The sequence below is a fragment of the Pelobates fuscus genome, chromosome 6, assembly GCF_036172605.1.
Source record: "Pelobates fuscus isolate aPelFus1 chromosome 6, aPelFus1.pri, whole genome shotgun sequence".
NCBI lineage: Eukaryota > Metazoa > Chordata > Amphibia > Anura > Pelobatidae > Pelobates > Pelobates fuscus.
Genome location: NC_086322.1, coordinates 218,293,599 through 218,316,603, shown reverse-complemented (window position 1 = coordinate 218,316,603; position 23,005 = coordinate 218,293,599). Strand labels below are relative to the sequence as shown.

Below are 23,005 nucleotides of genomic sequence, written 5' to 3'. Positions count from 1 at the left end.
AAAGGTATATACCATTCTCACACTGGTTTGTGAATGAAGAACCAATGATAGACTGAGCGCATGCTATCACTACAAGAAGACAGACACCATCTCCACAACCTTGGGGTTAAACTATTGTTAGTGGTTTAACCCTTTAAGGTAGGACAGTGTTTAGGACCTCCTGGCACAATTCAACTTAATTAAGATGTTATTATGGTGCCCGATGTGCTTCTTCAAAAGTAGCTGTACACCGCTATAAAAGTACCAAAATAAGTACTAGCAGTTAACACCCAGAGTCTCCAAAGTCTTTGTAAAGGCTAAAAAAAAGGGGGGGGGGTGGCTAACCGAAAAGCTGTGCTTGTGGAGCTCCATTGGGGCCCCGCAAATAAGAGACACTACCCGCAGAAAATAGCTATAAAAGCGTGAGAAATACTTGGTACCCCATCAGCGAAATCATGGGGCGCAAGCACCAAAGGCAATTCTACGCAGAGCGACCCGCAACACCCAACATCAGGATGGGATTTGAGAGGCCTGTTCTTCCAAGGCCTGCCAAGATGGCGTGGGAACTCCAGAGTAAGCCCGAGGCATCACAGGAGGAGATGGAATCCCTTACCTCACCATGATCCGGCTAAGTCCACCGCAGATCTGAATCAGATTAAATTCATCCCAATACACAAAAGTGAACATTAAGAGGCTGCTTGTGAACCTGCGACACGTATGGGAAGCCAACCTGCAAGAAACACAAGCAGAATTGAGGATCCTCCAGAAAAAGGTGCAAAATAGAGAGGAGAGGGAGAAGTTGAGACACAACCTACATCAAAGCCCAAGTAGATGGACTCACCACACAGATCAGGAACCTGCATAAAACAGTAGCCTCCTGGAGTCTAGACACTGTTGCCGCAATATATGCCTGAGAGGCATACCTGAGATGGTGGGAAGTGAAGACTTATTACCTCTATGGGTCTTAAATATGATGGTGACATACTGTTAATTCTATCCACTTTTAGTTTGCGCAAATCAGCAGCAGCACCAGGGGTTGCCCCAGGGACATCATAGCCACTACTAGGCACATAGCAGTGAGAACTGCCATTATGACTTGTTCCAGACCTTGCGGACTGTAAACTTTGAGGGATGTGAAGTGGCTATATACAGTGATCTCCCGTTCTCCATATTAACTGAAAGACAGCAACTGGCACCAGTAGCCAGAAGACTGAGGGAAAGCTCTATTTGGTACCGCTGCAGTGGTGAAAGCTCCCTTGTTGTCCTGTGAGGTGCAGCTACATTCACCTTTTCCTCTGCTGACGAACGGAGATGCTCCTTCAGAAATTAGCCCTGTCTCTCATACCCACGACTCCGATGACAAGCCAGAAGGCCTTCAGCAACAAAGGAATACTTCTGAGAAAGTAGACTTGAACATTACTGCAAGCTGACTGAGCAGCAAAACTATAGATGGTCATCTACGTGTCGGTGAACCGCTGACACCTCTGCAGTAGACATTACTGTCGCTACCACTGTCAATCTACATAGTTTTCGATTTTTGTTTGCGTTAGTTTTAACATTTTTGTTCCTATAAGTCAGCTTTACTGTCTTTGGATAAAAGTGTCCCCCACCTAAATACTATTTGATTAAAGTGATGACAGTTTGACAATAACAATAAGCAATTTGTTTTTAGCACATAGAGCAATGTGATCTAGATTGTTCTACTTTATATTCTGCCACTTAAAGTTATATTACCTGATGCCTTGTTTGTTGCCTCGTACCCATGTGTGATGTTTTGATTAACCGTTTCATTGTATATCTCATACAGTGGTGAAGTAGTGCACTTTTTGTATAACCTCTAATAAAAAAAAAAGGAAATGGGGGTTTTATTTGTTGGGAACAACTGATATATATTGCAGTATATATCAATGGCCATAAAGCTGCTTTAAAGTTGAACTGCGAAGGGACATGCTAAAAATAAAAATGCAATAGAAATATCTTCTTAAAGTCAATTATCCTTTAAGGTGTTTGGAGTTGAGATAAAAATGGCCACCTAGTGTTAACAGGAGCAACTTGTTACATTAAGTGGGTCGATTTTGAAAGTCCATGTATAACGTTATTCACGATCAGAAAGGTGACAACCCTGCAACCTATTAGAAATCTCATACAACTATTCCTCTCAACTGATCCTGAAATTAAGCATGATCTGCCGATTTCAATATGCTAATGCTATATACTGCATGTGAGAACGTATTTAATCGATCTTGATCTAGATATAGTGTGGCTGTAAAGTAGCACCCTAACATCAGCAATAAGAACTGCATGCTAGATTTGGCTAGCTTCTTTAATATTCAGATTTTCTCCATATAGTCAAAATTAGGCTGTGTGTCAATTAATATTGTTTCCTTTCTCTGTTAAAGAGAATTCTTGGGTCACCGAGAAGCAGAAAAAAACCAATTAATTAAAGATCTGAAAAGCACAGGGAATGGAACAATGTGCTCTATCCTGAAACGCACAATTAAATTTGGCATTGCTTACCATCACAGTGGATTAACTAATGACGAGCGGAAACTGGTGGAGGAAGCTTACTCAGCTGGGACCCTCTGCCTCCTTGCATGCACCTCAACATTAGCAGCAGGAGTTAATCTACCAGCTCGAAGGTCAGTCTGTGCAATTTTGATAAACATAGCTGCTGTGCTGCTCTGATTTTATTAATTAATATTAGACACATTTTTGAATAAATCAGTGTCTTTGATATTTAGATCTGAGTTAAAGCATATGGAGAACTGTTATTAAAAAGTAAATGTTTAATAATTTAATAGTCTTACTAAGACTCTCAGCAATATTGCTTCTTTCTTTAGGGTTATTTTGCGAGCACCTTACGTTGCCAGAGATTTCCTCAAGAGAGCCCAGTACAAACAGATGGTTGGCAGGGCTGGTCGAGCTGGTATTGACAGTGCTGGAGAGAGTATCCTCATAATACAGGAAAAAGACAGGCTATTGGTGAGCTGCCTGTTACACTAAATATTTGGTCAATATTGCAAATCTCAGATAATGAGAATATTCCAATTAACATAAAAATAGAAGAATAATTATCAAAGCCATCTATTACAAAACAGTTTAAAGGAACACTGTGAGCAGCAACACATACGTGCAGGTTTTGGCCTTATATTCATTTTATTTTTTTTCTCCATGTTCGGTTCTTTATAGATTTGCCTGAAAACAAATGGATTGGAGATATCTGCAGGATAACTTCACCCATTAGCCACACCTCCTCGTGTCTTTCAAATTGAAAAGTAAACAGTGTAGCTCAGCCAATGAAAGATCAGTGTGAGCTGAGCGGATGACTTGACTCTTCCCCACACCCAGTCACTGTCCTTCTCTTGCCTTTAAATCAAAACCGTGCTAATGGTAAACCAAGCGGATAATAAGAGGACAATGGCTGTAGGGGTGGAGTTATGTCAGCAACTCGGCTCACACTTATCTCTCTTTGGCTGGTCTGAATGCTACTTAAAAGTACCTATAATAAGGAAGTTGCTTTGTGTAACGAGGGCTCATGGCAAAGGGGGACAGAGTTACACTACAGAAAGTTAAATTACTTTAATTCTTTATTTTTTATTTTTTTAGAAAAACTAAAGAGATTTGAATGTGCAGAAAATGCAGCATGATTATGAGGCCAAATGCACTTTTGTATTATCCATAACTGTACCCAATTTGGAGTATAAATTGTTTTTTGTGGTTCTAATCCCACCAAAAGTGCTTTGTTTTAAATTCTCCAACATTGAATATCATCTGCCACTTGCTTATCTCCTAACTGATCCAAATGTGAATTTGTAAACGCTAAATTATTCACTGAGTTTCTTTTTTTTTTTTTTTTTTTCCTCCTAGGTGCGAGACTTAATAAGCAAACCAATGGAGAACTGCTATAGCAATCTCATGCATGACTCTGGGAAAGGGTTCAAAAGTCTTTTACTTTCACTTATCGGGTTAAAGGTATTTGTTTATTTGTTTTGATGCCCTATCTGACATTGAGCAACTCATAATGTGTATGTATTTATTTTGCAGATTTGTTTTTCTATATTGATAGATTTAGGTTGTTAGAAAGGCAGAATTATGCCACGTAAACATATACACAAAACTAAAACTGCAAATATCTTCACTGTGTATAGAATGGATAGCATAAGAAGTTAGATTAATTTATTTTGTCTGCACTATCTCTAATGTTCTTCCTCTTTGTTTTGAGCAGGCCTTTGTCGTATATTTCTATATTCATTGAGAACCACTTAGCATGCCAATAAAAAAAAAATAAAAAAATAATGTGACAAAGATGAAAGCTTGAAAATAAAAATAATAATAATTAATGAACATGTTGGAATTCAGAAAATGAATGGTTTGGGCACTAAGTTATTGCCAGCATTGCCTTGCACTGTGGTTAATCTCTCTGATTTTAAGCAAATGTTTTGGGTTTTTTTCGTGCTTTTAGGTGGCAAGAACTACTGAGGACATCTACGGTTTTATTTGCTACACGTTATTTGGTGTACAAGGTGCACATTTTTGTACAGAAAAGAGCTTGTGGGATATTACAAAGGAGTCTCTACAGGGTCTCACAAATAACGGTCTCATATACAGCAAAACATGCAGTGAATCCCAACAGATTATATTTGAAGTCTCAAAGCTAGGTCTAGCCACATTTAAAGGTGAGATTTATGGAGAATGTGATTAGAGAGATTATTCACTAAAGTGTAAATTTTAGAGGAATGTAAGTGAAATTTAAAGAGCATTTCAAATTTTAGGCCATAACAGCCCTAATGAAAACCTAATTTAGCCCTAAATTATTTTATACATTTTCAGATTTTGTTTTCTTTTTAAAGTAAAGGTCACTTTTTTTATCTGGCTGAGCAGCCATGTTGGGTCAGAGTTCACTGTTATCTAACCAAATGCTGCTCAACCTAACTCGTCTGCTGCTGCAGTTTCACATAGAGCAATCGCAGTACCAGGCAACATAGGCTGAGCCGCAGTTGGTCAGTTAACAGTAGAATCTGACCAAACATGGCTACTAATAACAGCGGAGCATTACAACTCTTTTGCAACCTAGTTGGAGTGTGTTAGTACATGTATTTGGCTGTTTAAGACTTGCATGAATATGCTGTTGGGTCACAATACTGCCTCCTTCCACACACCTTTTCACATCATCACAGTAGGCTCCGCAATACATGAGAGTTACTGGAAAAGGCTGAAATGTCTCCTGAAACTAACTAAAAGCATATACTCCCATTAGGTTAAGTAAAATGCCTATTGTTTAAAATCACTTTATTGAACAAATAAATTACAGTGGGATCCGCTCATTCCTAAGCAGGGCCGTTGCAAGCATTTTTGCCGCCTTAGGCAAAAAATATTTTGCCGCCTTAGGCAAAAAATATTTTGCCGCCACCACTCATGCAGACTAACACACACAATGACTCGAGTATAAACACACACTGATCCATGCAAACTAACGCACACGCACTGACCCATATACACACACTGATCCATGCAGAGACACACATAGAGACACAAACTGACCCATGCAGAAACACACAATGAACCATGCAGACACAAATACTGACCCATGCAGACACAAACACTGACCCATGCAGACACAAACACTGACCCATGCAGACACAAACACTGACCCATGCAGACACAAACACTGACCCATGCAGACACAAACACTGACCCATGCAGACACAAACACTGACCCATGCAGACACAAACACTGACCCATGCAGACACAAACACTGACCCATGCAAACACATACACTGACCCATGCAAACACATACACTGACCCATGCAAACACATACACTGACCCATGCAAACACATACACTGACCCATGCAAACACATACACTGACCCATGCAAACACACACACTGACCCATGCAGACACACACACTGATCCATGCAGACACACACACACTTACCCATACAGACACACTGACCTATGCGACACAAACACTGACCCATGCAAACACATACACTGACCCATGCAAACACATACACTGACCCATGCAAACACATACACTGACCCATGCAAACACATACACTGACCCATGCAAACACATACACTGACCCATGCAAACACATACACTGACCCATGCAGACACACACTGACCCATGCAGACACACACACACACACACACTTACCCATACAGACACACTGACCCATGCGACACAAACAATGACCCATACAGACACACAATGACCTATACAGACACACACTGACCCATAAGGATACACACTAACCCATACAGACTGACATACAAAAACATACTGACTGAAGCAGACTATCACACTTTCTCTGACACACATCTTACCTCCATTGCTGTACCTATGTTGCCTGCGCTTGGTGGCCCATCACTTTCTGTCTCAGCCCTGCCTCTGCTATCCTCCCGCCCACTTGCCCCCACGCACAGGGGAAGGGGCGGGAGCAAGCAATTAAAGCTCCCTTGCACTACTTCAGAATTGGGTGCCTGGCTCTGAGGACTGACGTGGATGCCGCCGTACCGGTGTTCTACTGGGCGCTAGTGAGCAGCAATGTAAGTGCTCCCTAGTGCCCGGTAACATGGCCGGCGGCACATTCGAAATAACACCAGGGTTGCCGCAGAGCAAACCTGCACATAAAGTCAGTGCTGGTGCCCCCACCCCCTTCAGCAGCACACTAGACGGCCGCCTAGTTGACCTATAGGGAGCGCCGGCCCTGTTCCTATGAAATGTGATGCACATAAAATTCCCAAATGTGTAATTTTTATACATGGTTCACTTTTTTTTTCTTTTTTTTCCCCCCACGATATGTTTATTTTCTTTGTTTTCACATAATGTAATCCTATTAAATAAACAATGAAAATAGTCCTAAAGGGGGCGGAGCCAAGCCACTGAACCGAGCGGCCACATGTTACTGAAGCTCAGAGCCGACGGACGCCTTTATAGACGCAAAATCGGGCCTACAACACCCCAAACCGCCGGCAAATCACCCCAAGCCCTGACCCACAAGCCATGGGAAAGAAAAACAAAAAACAAAAATCCGAAAAACCGCATATGGGCATGAGTATCGGCGACCTGTGGCGCCAGGCCCGGAGTGGAGCGAGGCCCAAGATGGCCGACTGCTCAGACGCAGACACAGAAATATCGGAGGATTACTGCATGGGACTGTCAGAGGGGAATACAGTGGAGCCGCAAAGCACCATACCCTCCATCTCCCCACCGGACTCTGCCCCGGTAACGCCGACTATCATGAGAGGGCTCCTTGCAGAACGGAACCTCCAGGCCGATATGGCCCAAATCCGACAAGAGGTTCGAGGCCTAACGAACCACATGGAAGTCCTAGAAACCGATGCCCGCAAAAATACCCAACAAACAACCCAACTCCAGAGGGCTGTACTGGACCTGCAGGCACAACAAGCCAAAACAGATCAGAAGATGGCAGTGGCAGAGGACTAAAGGCGCAGCCTAAACCTCAAGATAAGAGGTATATCGGAGGAGACTCCGGAGAATGAGACACCACATCTGCTGCGGCGCCTCCTCGCAGCACTACTGCCACCCAGGCAGGCAAAAAAGGTGGGCCTGGAGGGGATGTTCCGCCTGCAAAAATCGACGAAAGCACCGAGCTCAGCACCAAGAGACCTACTAGTGAAATTTCAGAGCAGCAAAGATAGATCAGCGGTTATGGGAGCTGTCCGGAATCACTCCCCCTACGCCTTTGAAGGAATGCAGCTCTCGTTCTACACGGACTTATCAGGATACACCATGGCTTGGAGAAGATCTCTACAGGCCTTCACAACCCTGCTCCGAGCCAAAGGCATCTTGTATCGGTGGAGATTACAACACACTTTAGAGGTCCAACATGGCACCACAACACACCCTATCCGGGACTTACAGGAAGCGAGAGACCTGTTGCCAGCCTTGGGACTGTCTAAGGACGCTTTGAAATCAGCTAAACCGCTTACCACGGTCCCGGCGACCCACACATGGAATCCGGACACAGTACTCCCTTTTGTACCTCGGGAGACAAGGCCAGATGCCTATGTGGCGGTAACCACTTGAATGGCCACGGACACCCAGCAGAGTCCAGCTGATACTAGGACTGGTGACAACTCCAACAACTAACGTTTAAATGCTCTAATTATCCTTTCATATGTTGCTTTATGTTTTTACACTCGGTTATGTTTTTCTCTATTTTCACCTCTCTACTCTGATGTTAATTTGAATTCTATGCAAGGTCTCTCTCACCGGAAAGGCCTAGAAGTAAAATTAACGTAGACAGCAAAAAGGAACGAGAGACTGAGACCAATGACCACACCCCTCTTCCCCGTGTACCTACAGGTAGACTCATGGCTTCCCATACATAGACACTGGTCACGCAACTCTGTTCCAGGTCGGGCCTGGAGGTGCCATACTCCCCGCGGGAGCCTGGGGGGGCAGAATAGGGATGAGACATCACCCTCTAGAGGCCAACCACACTTTATACTGACCGACACTGTTTAACCCCCACGGCTGCGGGCCCTGACGAGAACCTCTGAAGTAGCCCTACTTTCACTTTCATATGCAAAGCACAAACTCTTACCCACAGGCAACCTCCATAGACTCTCAGCACTTGCCCAGAGCCCCGACTAAACATAGACTGAACAAAGACAACCCCCTCCCCCCCCCCCCCCCCCACCCAGAGGGGCACTCCACCACACGCATGACGACCGCAGGTCTTTTTAAACCCCCACTGGACGCAAGACAATGGTGACCCATGAGTACACCACAATTACTTAAACTGCTGTAGAGCTACAGGTCCCACTGATTTGTCCATACACCCGCAATGAGAGACCTACCAATGACACTGTCTGCCAATGCTTCTTCTCTCCGCACAAAAACATAAAGAGTTAACACCAAGTTGAAGACTAGGTAGAAATGTCAGTTTGACAGATGTTTTCTGTTTTCACTTTTCTGTAAAAAAGAAAAATAAAAAAATTGTGCAGCCCACTCAGTGCCCAATACGATCCACTGATGTTACCTGAATGCGTGCTATTGTGGCACATTGTCTATGCTTGTTATTTTTATGCACAAGTAAAATAAAGAATAAAAAAAAAAATAGTCCTAAAACCAGTTTAGCTACTCGATAAGAAAATACGTAACTTTTAATTATATATTAAAATGGAATAATACAATAAGCACATAGGATAAACTAACTGTCAAAATACATAAATACAGCCAGAAAAAGTATATCACACCCTCTCAAAACAGATTGATGTCAATAGGGTGACCCTATGTAACTGCTACATAGTAACAATGTAACAAGAAAATATATAGCAGCAACATATCACACCAGCGGGTCTGTAATTACTTCCCTTAGAAGTATCTCATCTGCATTACTCATCTGACGAGTAATGCTATAATGAAGCTAGACGTTGTTGAAAATATACTACCACAGTGTTTAGGTGTATCTACCACCTAACCACTGTGCCTTCGAGGGCCCCTAAGCTGCAGAACAAAAAAAATACTAGACTAACTGGCTGCAGACTAATCGTATCAATTATTAATTGCCTTCCATACCTAAACTGGCCACCAAAGTCATCCCAATACTACATATAGTTCTAATAAGCTAATGATCAGCATACAAAAGTAATGTAGTAGCCAAAAATAAAGGAGCCCCATTGGGCAAGAAATCTCTTTAAATTGTAAATAAAAAGTCTCTGTGTATATGTATCAGTCTACATATACAGGGTTATTCCCAAAAAATGAGAATTCAAAGTAAATTCAAATGCAAAGTAAAAATAGCAGAACTGGAAGCATTCTGTAAGACAGCTATGCTTTCCGATCAGCTACTTTAAGCTTGAGTTATTCTGTGCAGCATTGTTCAATGTTGATCTATTACAGCAAATATACAAATGAATCCTCCTCCAAATTTTAGGTTCCATTGATTTGGATTACAGTGGTGCGCTCTACTGCGACTTGAAAAAAGGTCTGGAAGGACTGGTTCTGGAGAGTTTCCTCCATCTCCTATACCTGGTGACCCCATATGACATGCTTTCCAATTGCAGCCCAGACTGGATGATATACTTCAGACAGGTGAGGTTTATTAGTGTCTGTTTCATGTTGAATTTGGATCCATTATCAATATATAATTGCTAATTGATGTTGTACTTTTACATATTACAGTAATTTAAGATTTTAACCCTCATTTACCTTGTGCTTGATTTGTACAGTGTGGTACAGACTTTTAGGTTAACTATAATCGAGATCACCAGAAGAATGCCCCAGTGGATATCCCTCTTGTAGTCAAATAAATGCATATTAAAAAGATTTATTGAGTGCCATGACATATCTGCAGATCAGGATGTGCCTCATAGAAAGTAGTGTAACAGACATAATATAAAGTGTAACAAAGCTGATGTTATTATATTATCCCAATTTATGGTTCTATATTGGTCTGTGCACCAAACTCTGTCATTCCTTCTATGTGTTATATTCACATGTCTGTTTTCAACTTGTTTCAGTTTAACCAGCTGAATCCCACGGAACAGAAAGTAGTCGCAAGTGTGGGGGTACCAGAAAGTTTCCTGGCTCGCAAGGTTTCAGGTCAAACTATAAAAAATGTAAGTAAATATAACCATATTGTCAGGGATGTGAGGTACCTGGCTAACTCAGCAATGCAGATGACAGTGCTTAGAAATAGTAATATAACTTTGATTAGGCCTTGAAATGTACTGTTGTCAACATCTTGGTTATAAAACAGAAGCCAAAGCTAATAGCCTTCCATGTTCTTTATTGAAACATCTTTATTTTATCCTCAATAGCCACACTGAGATTTCAGTACTGCTAGTGTGGCAATGCTTAGTCTGTGATCCAGATAATAGGAGGTAAAATTAATTTAATTTGTACACAGTTGATTCTCATAATGAAGTCCTGGTGGAAATTATGGTGGGATTGAGAAACGTAATGAGTTTAGATATGCTCATTCACTCGGTGAAAAGTATTTCTTTGTAACGGTGCTTACTATGGAAATGAATAAAACAAATAATTAAGCGGACGCCACGTGTGCTAACGGCATTGTGAGGGCCGGCAACAACACAACACTGGCAACACAAAGCGCCCACAGACACAAGCTAGCCCACTACCTGCAACACCTGGAGGTTAAATCACATCAAGGGGCCCTGGCACGACATCAGCCTCCTGAGACGCCCTACTGTACCTCTGCACCAACCCCAGGGCAGGACCCGCAGCAAAATGAACACTAAAGGCAAAAGGCCAGCAAGACTCACCCCTCGGATACGCAGGAGGGTCTCCCACATGAAGCGCTGCACACCACTCCGGGAGAGCCGCACATCCCCTCACAGCCAACACAGACGAAGACGCCCGTCACTACGTCGTACGGTCTGCGGTGGGGCCTCGCAAAGCCCCCTGAGGGCGGCAGCACAGCAGAGACCCAAGAAGCCACACCGCTCCACTACCTTGCAACCATCTCACCAGCCACGGGTCCAGAAGCGATGGACTACTCTTTCAAGCCACGACGTGACATTTGTTGCTGGACTGTACACACATGGAAGCGGAGCGCCCAGCCAAGGCATCGGCCGACTCCCAAACTATAGTAGCTGGCTGTCATGCAAGCCACATCCGCCTGGGACTCTCGCCTGAGATGCAACAGATCCAGGGGCACACAAGTGACGATCGTTATGTTATATGGTTTAATTTTTCCTTTATAATATTGTGTGTTGACAACCTGCCTTACTTTGTTCACTCTAACACCCATATTACGCTGCCTAAGAGAGGTAGGGGTACAACCTCATACCACTTACATAAACCACACCCTAGTCTCTCCCGCCACTGCTCCGCATGGCGGAGCTAACGCCACTTGCCAACTTGATAATACTGGCGGGCTAGGCGCCAAGGCAAAATAGCGCTGCCACAAGTCATACGCCCCAAGGTAGCTTTTCTTTTCCACTAACAAATCAAAAAAGGCACATCACATCCCACTGCGCACCCTGCAACTGTACTGTAGCCATCCACATATCGGCGCAAGCATGTCATATAGCAAAATGTGAGGGAGAGAGAACTGCAATAATGGGTAGTAGCGTACTGAGCGATGACCTTGCCTGCAATGCCATAAGTTTAAGCGTGCATATATATATTTATTAAATAATAGGATAGTCTAGCATGTAGTCTAAACGTGGAAACTTAGCCTCCATTATTTCCACAGACAGTAAGAAAAGCCTGTATCCTCTGACTACGCTTTGCCTTTCCACTGTCTTATCATCCTATAGTTATAAACAAAAAATTGTGCTGTATATCTGTACGCCATCTCATGTCCATAACGCTTGTACTTACTCTGATTGCGACTGCTATTGTGGCTAAGCAAGTCTAATGTTATACCATGCACAACAAAAATAAAGAATTATAAAAAAAAAATTAATTAAGTAACATTTTCCGGTGGGCGAGACTGATCCCGCATGCGCATTAGGTCTCCCCATAGGAAAGCATTGAAAAGATTTTCAACGCTTTCCTATGGGGATTTGAGCGACGCTGGAGGTCCTCACACAGGGTGAGGATGTCCAGCGACGCACTAGCACAGGTTTTCTGTGCTGTAGAGCAGGACGTGACCTCTAGTGGCTGTCTACTAGACAGCCACTAGAGGTGGAGTTAACCCTGCAAGGTAATTATTGCAGTTTATAAAAATCTGCAATAATTACACTTGCAGGGTTAAGAGTAGTGAGAGTTGGCACCCAGACCACTCCAATGGGCAGAAGTGGTCTGGGTGCCTGGAGTGTCCCTTCAATTCTAATCTATAAACTTCAGTCTAAGGTTATTTCATGATTATACTTGTATCTATGCATTTTATTTTAGGGTATCCATAATAAAAGTTAAGTTTTAAATATTTTTGGCCTGGATTGCTTTTCAAATCGTTTTGTTCATTCCATTTTCTGTGGGGGTTCATGCCCTTTTCTCCAGCTTAAATTTATAATACTTACTATTTTTCTTCCTCCAATTCCCCCTTTTCTGTTCAATTTCGCAATAGAATCACCTATTCCTATTGCATATTGTCAGAAACCTGACTCCTACATTTTGTATCAATGTCTTGAGCTGAACAGATTTTGTTGGCAGTAGCAATTTAACATGAGTATAGCAAATCTAGCTAACAATGAACCGGAATTAAATGATCCTCAAATTGCTAATTTTCCAGATAAAGTAATCTAGATACATTAATGAAGTGTCAATGGATTTTCATTTTTCAGAGTGTCGATAACAGAGTGGTAAATAGGCTGTACCTTTCCTTTGTTTTATACAACCTGCTAAAAGAAACCGATTTATGGATTGTATCTACAAAATTCAACATGCCAAGAGGAACTGTCCAAAATTTACTCAATTCATCTGCTTCTTTTTCTTCTTGTGTGCTTCATTTCTGTGAGGTAAGGTTTAGTAAGTAGACATTAAAGTCTTTATCAGCGATGTACTGCAGTCTGATAATCTAATGTCATGTGTTCTTAGGAAATACCAAATATCTTGAGGAATATATACCATCTATACCTAAATTTATAGCTACTAAGGTGTACTGAACTCATATCTCATGATTTGATTTGCAAGATTCACTCTGTTAGCTTGGACATATATGAAATAACTCTTTGCAAACTTCACGGTCAAATTAATTGAAATATTAATTATATTCTTCCCACAGCATGTTAATTGTTAATTCTGCAGGGTAGCATTCTTCATGCACTAGTCTACATCATGGTGAAGAAATTGAGTTTCTTGAGATGTGCAATTTTTTTCTAAGACATCTTTCAAAAGCGACCTTTTCACATTGATTATTCATTCAATTAAACTTTGATTTTGAAGTTTAGATATTTTTTTATATTTTCAGTATTTCCAGATTTGTGTTATTTTGTATAGGAGTTGGATGAATTCTGGGCATATAAGACCCTTCTCCAAGAGGTAACAAAGAGACTGAGTTACTGTGTGAAGGCAGAACTTATCCCTCTTATGGAAGTGACTGGTGTTTTGGAGGTTAGTAGACCTTTTTCCAATTAACTATGCAGGTGAAATATTTCATTTTCTTTCAAAGAAAATCCTAAGTATCAACGGTGTCATACTTTTACACTACAGTCATCAATTGTAAGCCATGTCACCAACAGGGACATCAACAAAACAGCTCATAAAGTACTTATAAAGCTTATGATGCTATTAAATCCAAAAATATGTTTTATGCACAATGTTGCTTTTCCTTACAGAGTGACCTGCAACAAATATACAGCTATAAACATTACATTAACATACATAATCATGTAGGTTATGATTGTCTGTATAAGTGGAACATCTCCCCTACCTTTAATGTACTTATGTGCAAGCGTCTTTATGTAGTTCCTCTCTCTTCCTGTATTGCATGCGGACAAATATTTTTTTAATTCAAAGGCATCTCTGTGTGGGATTGTGCTGTTTTATCGGCATTCCCATAGGACATTTAGTTTCTTCAAGGAAAGTACCTGAGTCTTTATACCATACCAATTCACACTGCGGGATAAGCACGCAAAGTTATTTATATTGTGCATTTAAAGCTACTTTCCTATTCTATTTTACCAGCAACAATATCATTTGGAACATTTTTATTTCAGAAGAATTTATGGAGCACAGGTTTGTAGAGGAAATGTAGATTTGTTTTGGAGAAGCATGTGTATGCAAAACTGAGATAATCACAAAGTCCAGTTCATTTAAAAACATTGATGAGAAACTCTTGTGCACAAAAACAGCTGCCAGCTGTTCATTTCATTTTTTTTTTTTCTTCAGTGCTCCTCTTATCTTTGCAGAAGCAGCCTTTTTAAATCATGGTGATGCATAAATACTTCTCAATAATGCTCAACTGCCAATGTGAAAAATAATTCCTACAAGTATATTTTGCAGTATTTTTTTTAATTTTCCTCTCTTTGCAAAGTTTTGACAGTTTTGTCTTTTGTATTATTTAAACATTTACATTTATCATAATTTCAGTTTGTTATATATATTTTTTTTCTTCCAATTTTTAAGGCTCGAGCTAAGCAGCTTTATAATGCAGGATTTACCACTCTGGCCCATCTTGCCAATGCTGACCCAGACGTAATGGTCAAGAATATTGAACACCTCTCCAAGCGTCAGGCAAAACAGATTGTTTTCTCTGCAAAGGTTAGCTCTCACAAAATGCTTTGAGTGCAGGGAGAAATGCGCAAAAAGTAAATTAACATTAGAAGTTTGGTGCCAGGGTTGGAATTAGAAACAAGTTTCTAAAATAGAGAAGCAGGATAGAAAAGCCACATTTTTTTTATTGTTACAAAAAAAGGAAAAGTCTAAAATAATATCTTTATTCATTTTGGTTTAAAAGTTTATATTTTGTGCAGTTTGATTTGTTTTATGACAGGTTTTCTGAATTTTTCACTTAACTGTGAATCATAGTAGATTAAAATCCAAATGGCAAAGTTTTGGCTAACATAGCCAAGCTGTGAATATTGTTTGGAAAAAATAATTAAAATTATTTTTTTTTTTTTTTTTTTATATTCTTTATTTTTGATAGTGCATAGCATAACAATTAGCTAGATAATGACATTCCACAAGAGTATAAGTATAAACATTGCATAAGCGTATAGTGGTTAGGAAATGTCAGCATACAGCACATTTTTTTATATTTTATATTTAAACAGGCGGAATCATAGGTCTGCGCTTAAGTCCTGAGAGAGACTATAGAAGTGCTCGCAGATACTAAACAAGCTTGCTCAATTTTTGAATACGCTGAGATAATGTCTAGGCACAAACTTATACATTTCTACGTTTTTAGTGCAGCCTTGGGTGTGTACTAATCTAACATGGGATATGCTTTTTTGTTATAAGATAGGTGTTCAGGCTCTATATGTTGTAAGCTGTACACATTCAGAATATACAGGCTGTGTCAGTGTGCCTGAGCTTAATGCCACTGGGTCATAAAGGCAACAAATAATAATGCCGTTGGGTTGTGAAGGCAACAAGTAGTAAGAGAAATCATGTGCAACCAAAAAGAAACAAAAGAACATGAGGTATCAAACATTCAGTCCACTCTGATCAGCCGATGCCGGCTCTGGAGGCTTGACAGGTGGGCCAGGGGTAGTAGCAGAGCTGGTGCCTCGGTAAGATTCCATCTCCGATGGGCCCTGAGGGGGCTCTCAGCCTGCGTCTTTCACTGGTAGGAATCTGTGCTGCCTCCCGGTGAGCTTCGTGGCTGCCTGCATGCGACCGTGAGTGCGGGATTGTGCTTCGTTGGTCGGAGGATTCCATATGGGCCGGTATCTGCTGGCCGCGGGCATGGAGGCCTCTAGAGTCCCAGGACTTCCCCTTTCGGGGGGTACGGAGTGCCTTGTTAATCCTGTGCCTTTTGCGGCGGACAGCCCTTCGTCTGGGCGGGTGATGCTGTAGGGTTGTGCCCCTGGCGGCCCTCGGCCCAGGTGGGCTGCTGTATGTGAAGGTGGTTCCCGTGTTGAGGGTTCTGCCTGAGGGGGATCTGCTCACCTTTTGTCTGGCTGTCAACTGTGTACTCTTATGGTGCAGTGTAGCAGAGTCCTGCGGGTGAGAAATGAGAGTGTGGCATGTGGTTGTAAGTATGTCTGTTCGATTAGGGTGATCACCCTGAAGGGGCCCACATACCGCCGGTCTCTCGTTTCTCCTGTTCCCTTTTAGGTTCTGTTGTGCAGTAGCTGACTGGCGTGCCTCCAATGTTTTCCAGAAGCGCTCAAAGATGTCGTCGAGCCTTTGCATGAGGTAATCTGCGGCATGCGAGTGTCCCAGGACAGATGAAGGCTTTGGCAGAGTGGTGCTGAGTTCAGACGCCATCTTGCGTGATAGTGCCTTTTGGGGCTTAGTGAGTGTTGCCGCTGCGATGGTGCAAGCTCCTTGCCAGTGGGGGCCGGGATAACCCCCCCGGTCCAGAGGGGGGGGAAACGGGGCTGTGAGGTTAATGCTTGAAGGCGCAGCGGTCCTCAGGTCGGGAGAGCGGCCACCTCTTCCCGCCGAGTAACTCCACCAGGCCTCTCCTATATTGCCGCGATGAGCATGGAACAATAGCAGATCGGCCGGCTCAGGATTCAGCTACCGGCTCCTGGGACGGGTAAGTCCCGGTTTTAGGCTTTGAAGTGGGCTGTTTATCATGAAAGTTAGCTTAGAAGGGAGATCAAGCCCGGAGCTCAGCCAAAGCACGTCCAGCCGCCATGAGGCTCAAGCCCCGCCCCCAAAATTATTTTTTTTTAATATACATTTTGCCATTTGGATTTTAATTTGCCACAATTTGCTTAATATTCTATGTATTAATGTCTGTCACTTAAGTATTGATTTGTAAATATTTTGCACATTTCAGACATTTTTAACTCATTATTTCCTTACAGATGCTTCTGAATGAAAAAGCTGAAGCCCTTCAAGAAGAAGTTGAAGATCTTCTGCGCTTACCAACAGATCTCCCAGTACTTAATGAAACTGGAAATCCTGATAAAAAATGAATGAATGTATGTAAATGATCTATATTGAAGATGTCTACGAAACACTAAAATTAAGTAAACACCTATTCAATAAATTCAATTTTAACCAATTAATTAAGTTTTTCATTAAATTCTGAAACCTCAAATGAACTAGGTGTTACCAAGAAAAAAATCTTCCAAAATAGAAATTATTGCATTTTCAATTTTACAAAAAGCTACTTTGTTTGCCGCACATAAACTCATGGTTATGTCTATAAGACTTGCTGCTCAAACCTGTGTGAGAAAATGAGGTGGGGTTTCATGTGAGGCCAGGAAGCATAAAAATAGAAAAAAAAATCTGCACGCTAACAGCCCAACACTGAACATAGCAGTGATAGCTCCAACATATTCTGCAGTACTATACAATAGATAAACCAAGACAATTCATTTGAACAAAGAACATTTGACTTGTGAGAACAGTAGACGAAGAGGGTCCTTCCAAAACAAGTTTACAAGCCATACACTACCTGGTAAGCCATACCAAGGGCAAAAGGAATATACCTTTGCCTTGACCGATTGATGTCATATTTCTGAAGTCTTTGTAGCCTAATTTAAAAACTGTTAGGTTTTTAAGCAATGCTTTATTTGAGATTTAAATGCATTGCTCCTTGTATATTGATTAATATCTTTCATCCTAAACAATGCAGCTAACCGTTCAGTCTCAAAGAGTGCTCAAAGTATATTCTCTTGTTCCTGTAAGTGGCACAACTATGTTTTTTTGTTGTTGATTTTTTTTTCTCCCAGTGGCTTTACATTTTAAACCAATGTTCTCTCTTGGGTTATAATAGTGTTGGTTTGTACCATTGATTGCTTTATGGAATAGAAAGGTGGTTGATGTAAATGTGTCCATTTCCATAGTGCATCTTTGTGTGTCCTGCTTCTGTGGCTCAGATATGTCGGTCAATCCACTGGAGAATTCGCAATGAAAATCCATCATGCCCAGAAATCCCAGGTTCATTTATGGTTCGAGGCATTTCTTGAACTGCCTTGACATTTTTCTGTTACTTTTAGGTTCATGTTCTCCATATGCTCGGATACATTCTATTACTTGTAGTGTATCACAAAACAGCAGAAGTGATAAACTTATTATTCTATTGCCATTGCAATATGTTTTTTGTACTCACTAAATCATTTCTGGCAAGTGTTATTACAAAGTTATTCAGATAGTACTTGAATCTATTTACAGTCAGTGCCCTGACATACATCCTCAAACATGCAAATCTCAATAAACTTACTCTCAAGGGTAGAGACACTTTTAATCCAACATTTGAACAAGATGTCTTTAAAGTGATTTCTTCATTAAAAGTAGGAAAGTCTCCATGTTCCAATGCTTTTTGAGCAGAATAATATAAGATTATTGCATCTTTGCTTGCTCCACGCTCTGTAGTTCTGTTAAGGGGTCAACACCCTCCATGATAATTTAATCAAACCCATGTGCTGATTTTTGATGGTGATCTGAAGCTTGTATTTTCAAATAGGCCAATCCCATTGCTTAATATAGACTTAAAAGTACCAAAATAATGGCACACAGCCTTCAAAATTCTTTTGAAAAATGAATATGTCTGGCCCAGACAGGTGTTCTTATGTCTGGACATTATGCCATAAATGTTTGGAAAGCCATTTATGCCATTATCGTGAGTAAACAATATAAGTCGTTTGCCAGCTTGGTTATTAGCTGCAATGTGGAAAAGTCCTGCAACTGGATTTTATAGAGATAACTTCAAGGTAAATTTTTTTAGGAAGGATTTTAAAAAATGTATTTAAAACACTGTATTTAAACCCTGATTCATGTGTCACGGCTAACAAATTTACTTATTCTCTCTTCACATGGAAGAGGCAGAGGTGACTACTCTCTCCTATGATTTTGTCATACCTCCTCGCGACCCGCGCCGCTCCATTCCCGCCGTCCATCCTGTTCTGCCGGGCTGTGCGGACCTCTGGTCGGGGTCGCGCGCATCTGGTAGTGCATCCAGGGGCGTGCACATGCTGTTGCCGACAGGGGCGCGCGCGGCTTGTCCCGGGATCCTTAACCCCTTAAGGACACACGACATGTGTGACATGTCATGATTCCCTTTTATTCCAGAAGTTTGGTCATTAAGGGGTTAAAGAGACCGTACCATGTTAAATAGCACTCTATTTATATACTGCCCTATTATATCCTTAGCCTATCAGATATCACCAAGCTATATTTATACCTCCTTTTTACATCACTTCCTTGCCCTGTCGTGGTTACTTGTAGCCCGAGTGCGTTCTGTTAACGTGTCTTTCTTTGGTATCTGACTTTGGCTTGTTTTCTGGTTATCAGTATCTCTGGCTCCCTTGACCCTTGGCTTTGTTTACCGCTTACTCTTCCTTCTCACACCCTGATCTTGGCTTGTCTGACGTTTCTATTCTCTTAACGTTAAGTCCGGCCATTTAAAGGACCGGTAATACTTCTATCTGGGGTTGCCTCTCTTGTCCTTTAGTTTGCGTGTTGGGGAGCTCAACCTTGACAGATTTTTAATAAGGCCCAAGAACCCTTACCACACATCATACAATAAATGGACCATGTTGAGGTTATCCATCTGTTAAGAGAGAACCTTAGAATAGCTGTCTTTGGAGGATCGAATGATTTATAATCCTAAACAAGGATTTTGTCTCTTTTTGAGCAATTTAGCACTACCGCAGGGTTAAATATGAATTATTAAAAGAAAACATTGAAAGGTGCAATAGCAGAGAGTTAAAAAATATAAACAAATGTACAGGCAGGTGAGTGTGTGCCCTTTTCATATTATATCCAAACACAATTTTGTTTTTGACTAAGCACTTACTTTGAAATGCAGTAGTCCAGAGAGAGCTGTGGTTCCCACATTGCTTTCTTTAGCAATGCCTCTACTGCCAGCTACACTGTTGGGGAAGTTGAGATTAGGTAATTTAGCCACACATTGATCGTCTCTACTCTTCATTAGAATATGCTCCTTTATTGTCTTTCAGAACATACCTCAGTTGCCAGAAGCTAGAGATAAGGCCTCTGGCAACATTAGTTGAGAGGAAAAGCAATAAAGAAGAGGTTCAGGGATATAAAGAATAGGTGTTGAAGAAATATTGGTTGGTTTCCTGAAGGGATAGATTTTTGGAACAATTTAGAATTTCTTTATAGATGGGAATCCCCATGTCTATAGAATGCAGCCAGTCTGCTTGATTGTCATATGATCATGTTAAAATTTTGAACCCAGTCTCTAGGTAATCGATAGAGGTGGTGGACTCATGGGTCAATAGTAAAAGGTCTTCTTCCTAGGCTTTTGCAAACCATCCAAAAGAGCGATGAAGAAATTATGATATATAGATTTTAGTAGTAGCAGCAAAAGTTTAAGGAACCAGCAAAATTGGTAAAAGAACTTCAGAAAGTGAAGAAAGTATCTAGTTCAGGGTTAGAGTAAAAAAACTAGAAAAGCTATGGAAGTAACAGTGTCAAAAGACTCATATGTCCTCATAATATATCCTGAAGTTATGGCTGGGTTGCTCTAGATGAGAGCAAGCTAGTAACGTGGCCCATTACATAGTCATCATGTAGGGTGAACTAAAGCTTGTGCTTCAACAAGATAGAGCACTTAACTATTGGTTATGATGGTTTCATAGTATGAAAGGAACTTGGGAATTCCATGACACTATTTTATTTTGGTCTGCTAAGGTTTTCAGAGCATAAACATACGCAGGGCTGCCCTATAGGGGTTCTAGTGGATCCTTTAGATGCAGAATACGCTTGGATATGATCACTTTTCTCCCCCTGTTATGGGGATGTATATTTTTTTTTCCTTTCTATGCTTGCTACTTATCAGCTGAGTTCTGGCATTAACACTAGCCGCAGGGTATCAGCAATGTATTCTTACCCAAAAATACAGATGTATTTTTAACTTGACAGTGTTTTGCACAGTATGGAGTTAAATCATTCCAGCCATATCTGTCCACAGTGCCACTGTGACACTTTGTGGTGTATTATAGAGAGTCGAGAAATAGAAAACATATGAGTAGAGTAGCAAAAGTTAAGACATAATGGTAGGTGGTTGGTACGAAGAGCTGTAAGGGGTATGTGGGCAGAGAAAACGCATTGGGGGGACATGGGGACTGTCAGAGGTCAGATATTAGTGAGATACAAATAAGAGTTTGGAGAGAGACAAGAGTTAGTGGGTTAAAGAGTGGAGAAGAGAAAACAAGAACTGCCTTGGTAACTACCCCAGTATGTTTACAGCACGTTCAGGGTAACCACTCTCCTGTTACTGCTTGCCAGTATAATGTCTAACTCAAAAGCAGGGGGGGGGGGGAGAGAATAGAACACAAGGAGTACATGAATTCTGACCTTGGTTTCAAGGAGAGAGGGCTACTAATCTACTTAAAGCGGCACTGTCATGCCGAACTTACCTTTCCTAAATCTCTTCCTCTTCTCCCCCTCTCTCAGGATCTGTTCTTCTTTGCTTGCTGTCTTCTTTAGTAGGGACTCTTTGCCTTATGGAGGTTTCCTCCGCTTGACCAGCGTTGATAAGCGGAGGAGCAAAGTGTGCTTCATTTCCACTGGTCAGAGCAATTTTCCCATAATTCTTAACTTTCCTCTGTGATCTCGCGATGCTTCCTGTCATTTTAGACAAAACTGCTGAATTGCGTTCTAACTGAATGAGAACAGTATGTTAATTTATTTTAGAACTCAAATCGACACTTTGTTCGGATCGGAATTTCATTTGAATGAATGAAACTCCGATTCAATTTGTGCTGCAGCTGCATCTTGCAGCCGCTTAGTAGATAACTCCCTAATTCCCACGGTATTAGGGAGTTATCTTCCAAAAGGCTGAAAGACCTAAATTGGTCTTTCAGCCACATTTACTAATACTAAGTAAAGATTACTTAGTATTAGTAAATGATCTGCCCCTACTCGCTATACCGCGAGTAGGGGCATGTCTAGTAAACAGTGAGCAGCCAGGGGCTGCTCACTGTAAAAAAACAAAACAAAACAAAAAAAACTACTGTGCGGCGGGTGGGGGCCCTAAATAACAATAAGGGGGGACCTATTGTCCTCCCCCTGGCCCCCCTCCCCTGCGCGGTGGGTGGGGGCCATAAATTACAATGGGGGTGACCTACTGTCCTCCCCCCGGCCCCCACCCTTGAGCGGTGGGTGGGGGCCATAAAGATAATGAGTGGGGGGACCTACTGTCCTCCCTGCTGTCCTCCCCCCGGCCCCCACCCCTGCGTGGTGGGTGTGGGCCATAAATTACAATGGAGGGGAGACCTACTGTCCTCCCCCCCAGCCCCCACCCTTGAGCGGTGGGTGGGGGCCATAAAGATAATGAGGGGGGACCTACAGTCCTCCCCCCGGCCCCCTCCCCTGGGCGGTGGGTGGGGGCCATTAAGATAATGAGGGGGGACCTACAGTCCTCCCCCCTGGCCCCCTCCCCTGGGCGGTGGGTGAGGGCCATAAAGATAATGGGGGGGACCTACTGTCCTCCCCCCACCGGCCCCCACCCCTGCGTGTGGGTGGGGGGCATAAATTACAATGGGGG

The 23,005-nt window shown here is 41.9% G+C and overlaps 1 protein-coding gene across 1 annotated transcript in view; it reads left to right on the top strand.

Annotated features, from left to right (window-relative positions):
* Positions 1-17,552, top strand: part of HELQ (helicase, POLQ like) — a 43,561-nt gene extending 26,009 nt beyond the window's left edge. The window contains exons 10-19 of the mRNA XM_063458743.1: positions 2,379-2,618; positions 2,820-2,961; positions 3,847-3,951; positions 4,442-4,655; positions 9,893-10,050; positions 10,479-10,577; positions 13,212-13,385; positions 13,867-13,980; positions 14,995-15,129; positions 17,349-17,552. Coding sequence (XP_063314813.1) covers positions 2,379-2,618; positions 2,820-2,961; positions 3,847-3,951; positions 4,442-4,655; positions 9,893-10,050; positions 10,479-10,577; positions 13,212-13,385; positions 13,867-13,980; positions 14,995-15,129; positions 17,349-17,459 — 1,492 coding nt within the window. The 3' untranslated portion in view covers positions 17,460-17,552. The remainder of the gene's footprint in view (positions 1-2,378; positions 2,619-2,819; positions 2,962-3,846; positions 3,952-4,441; positions 4,656-9,892; positions 10,051-10,478; positions 10,578-13,211; positions 13,386-13,866; positions 13,981-14,994; positions 15,130-17,348) is intronic.
* The last annotated feature ends 5,453 nt before the right edge of the window (positions 17,553-23,005 follow it).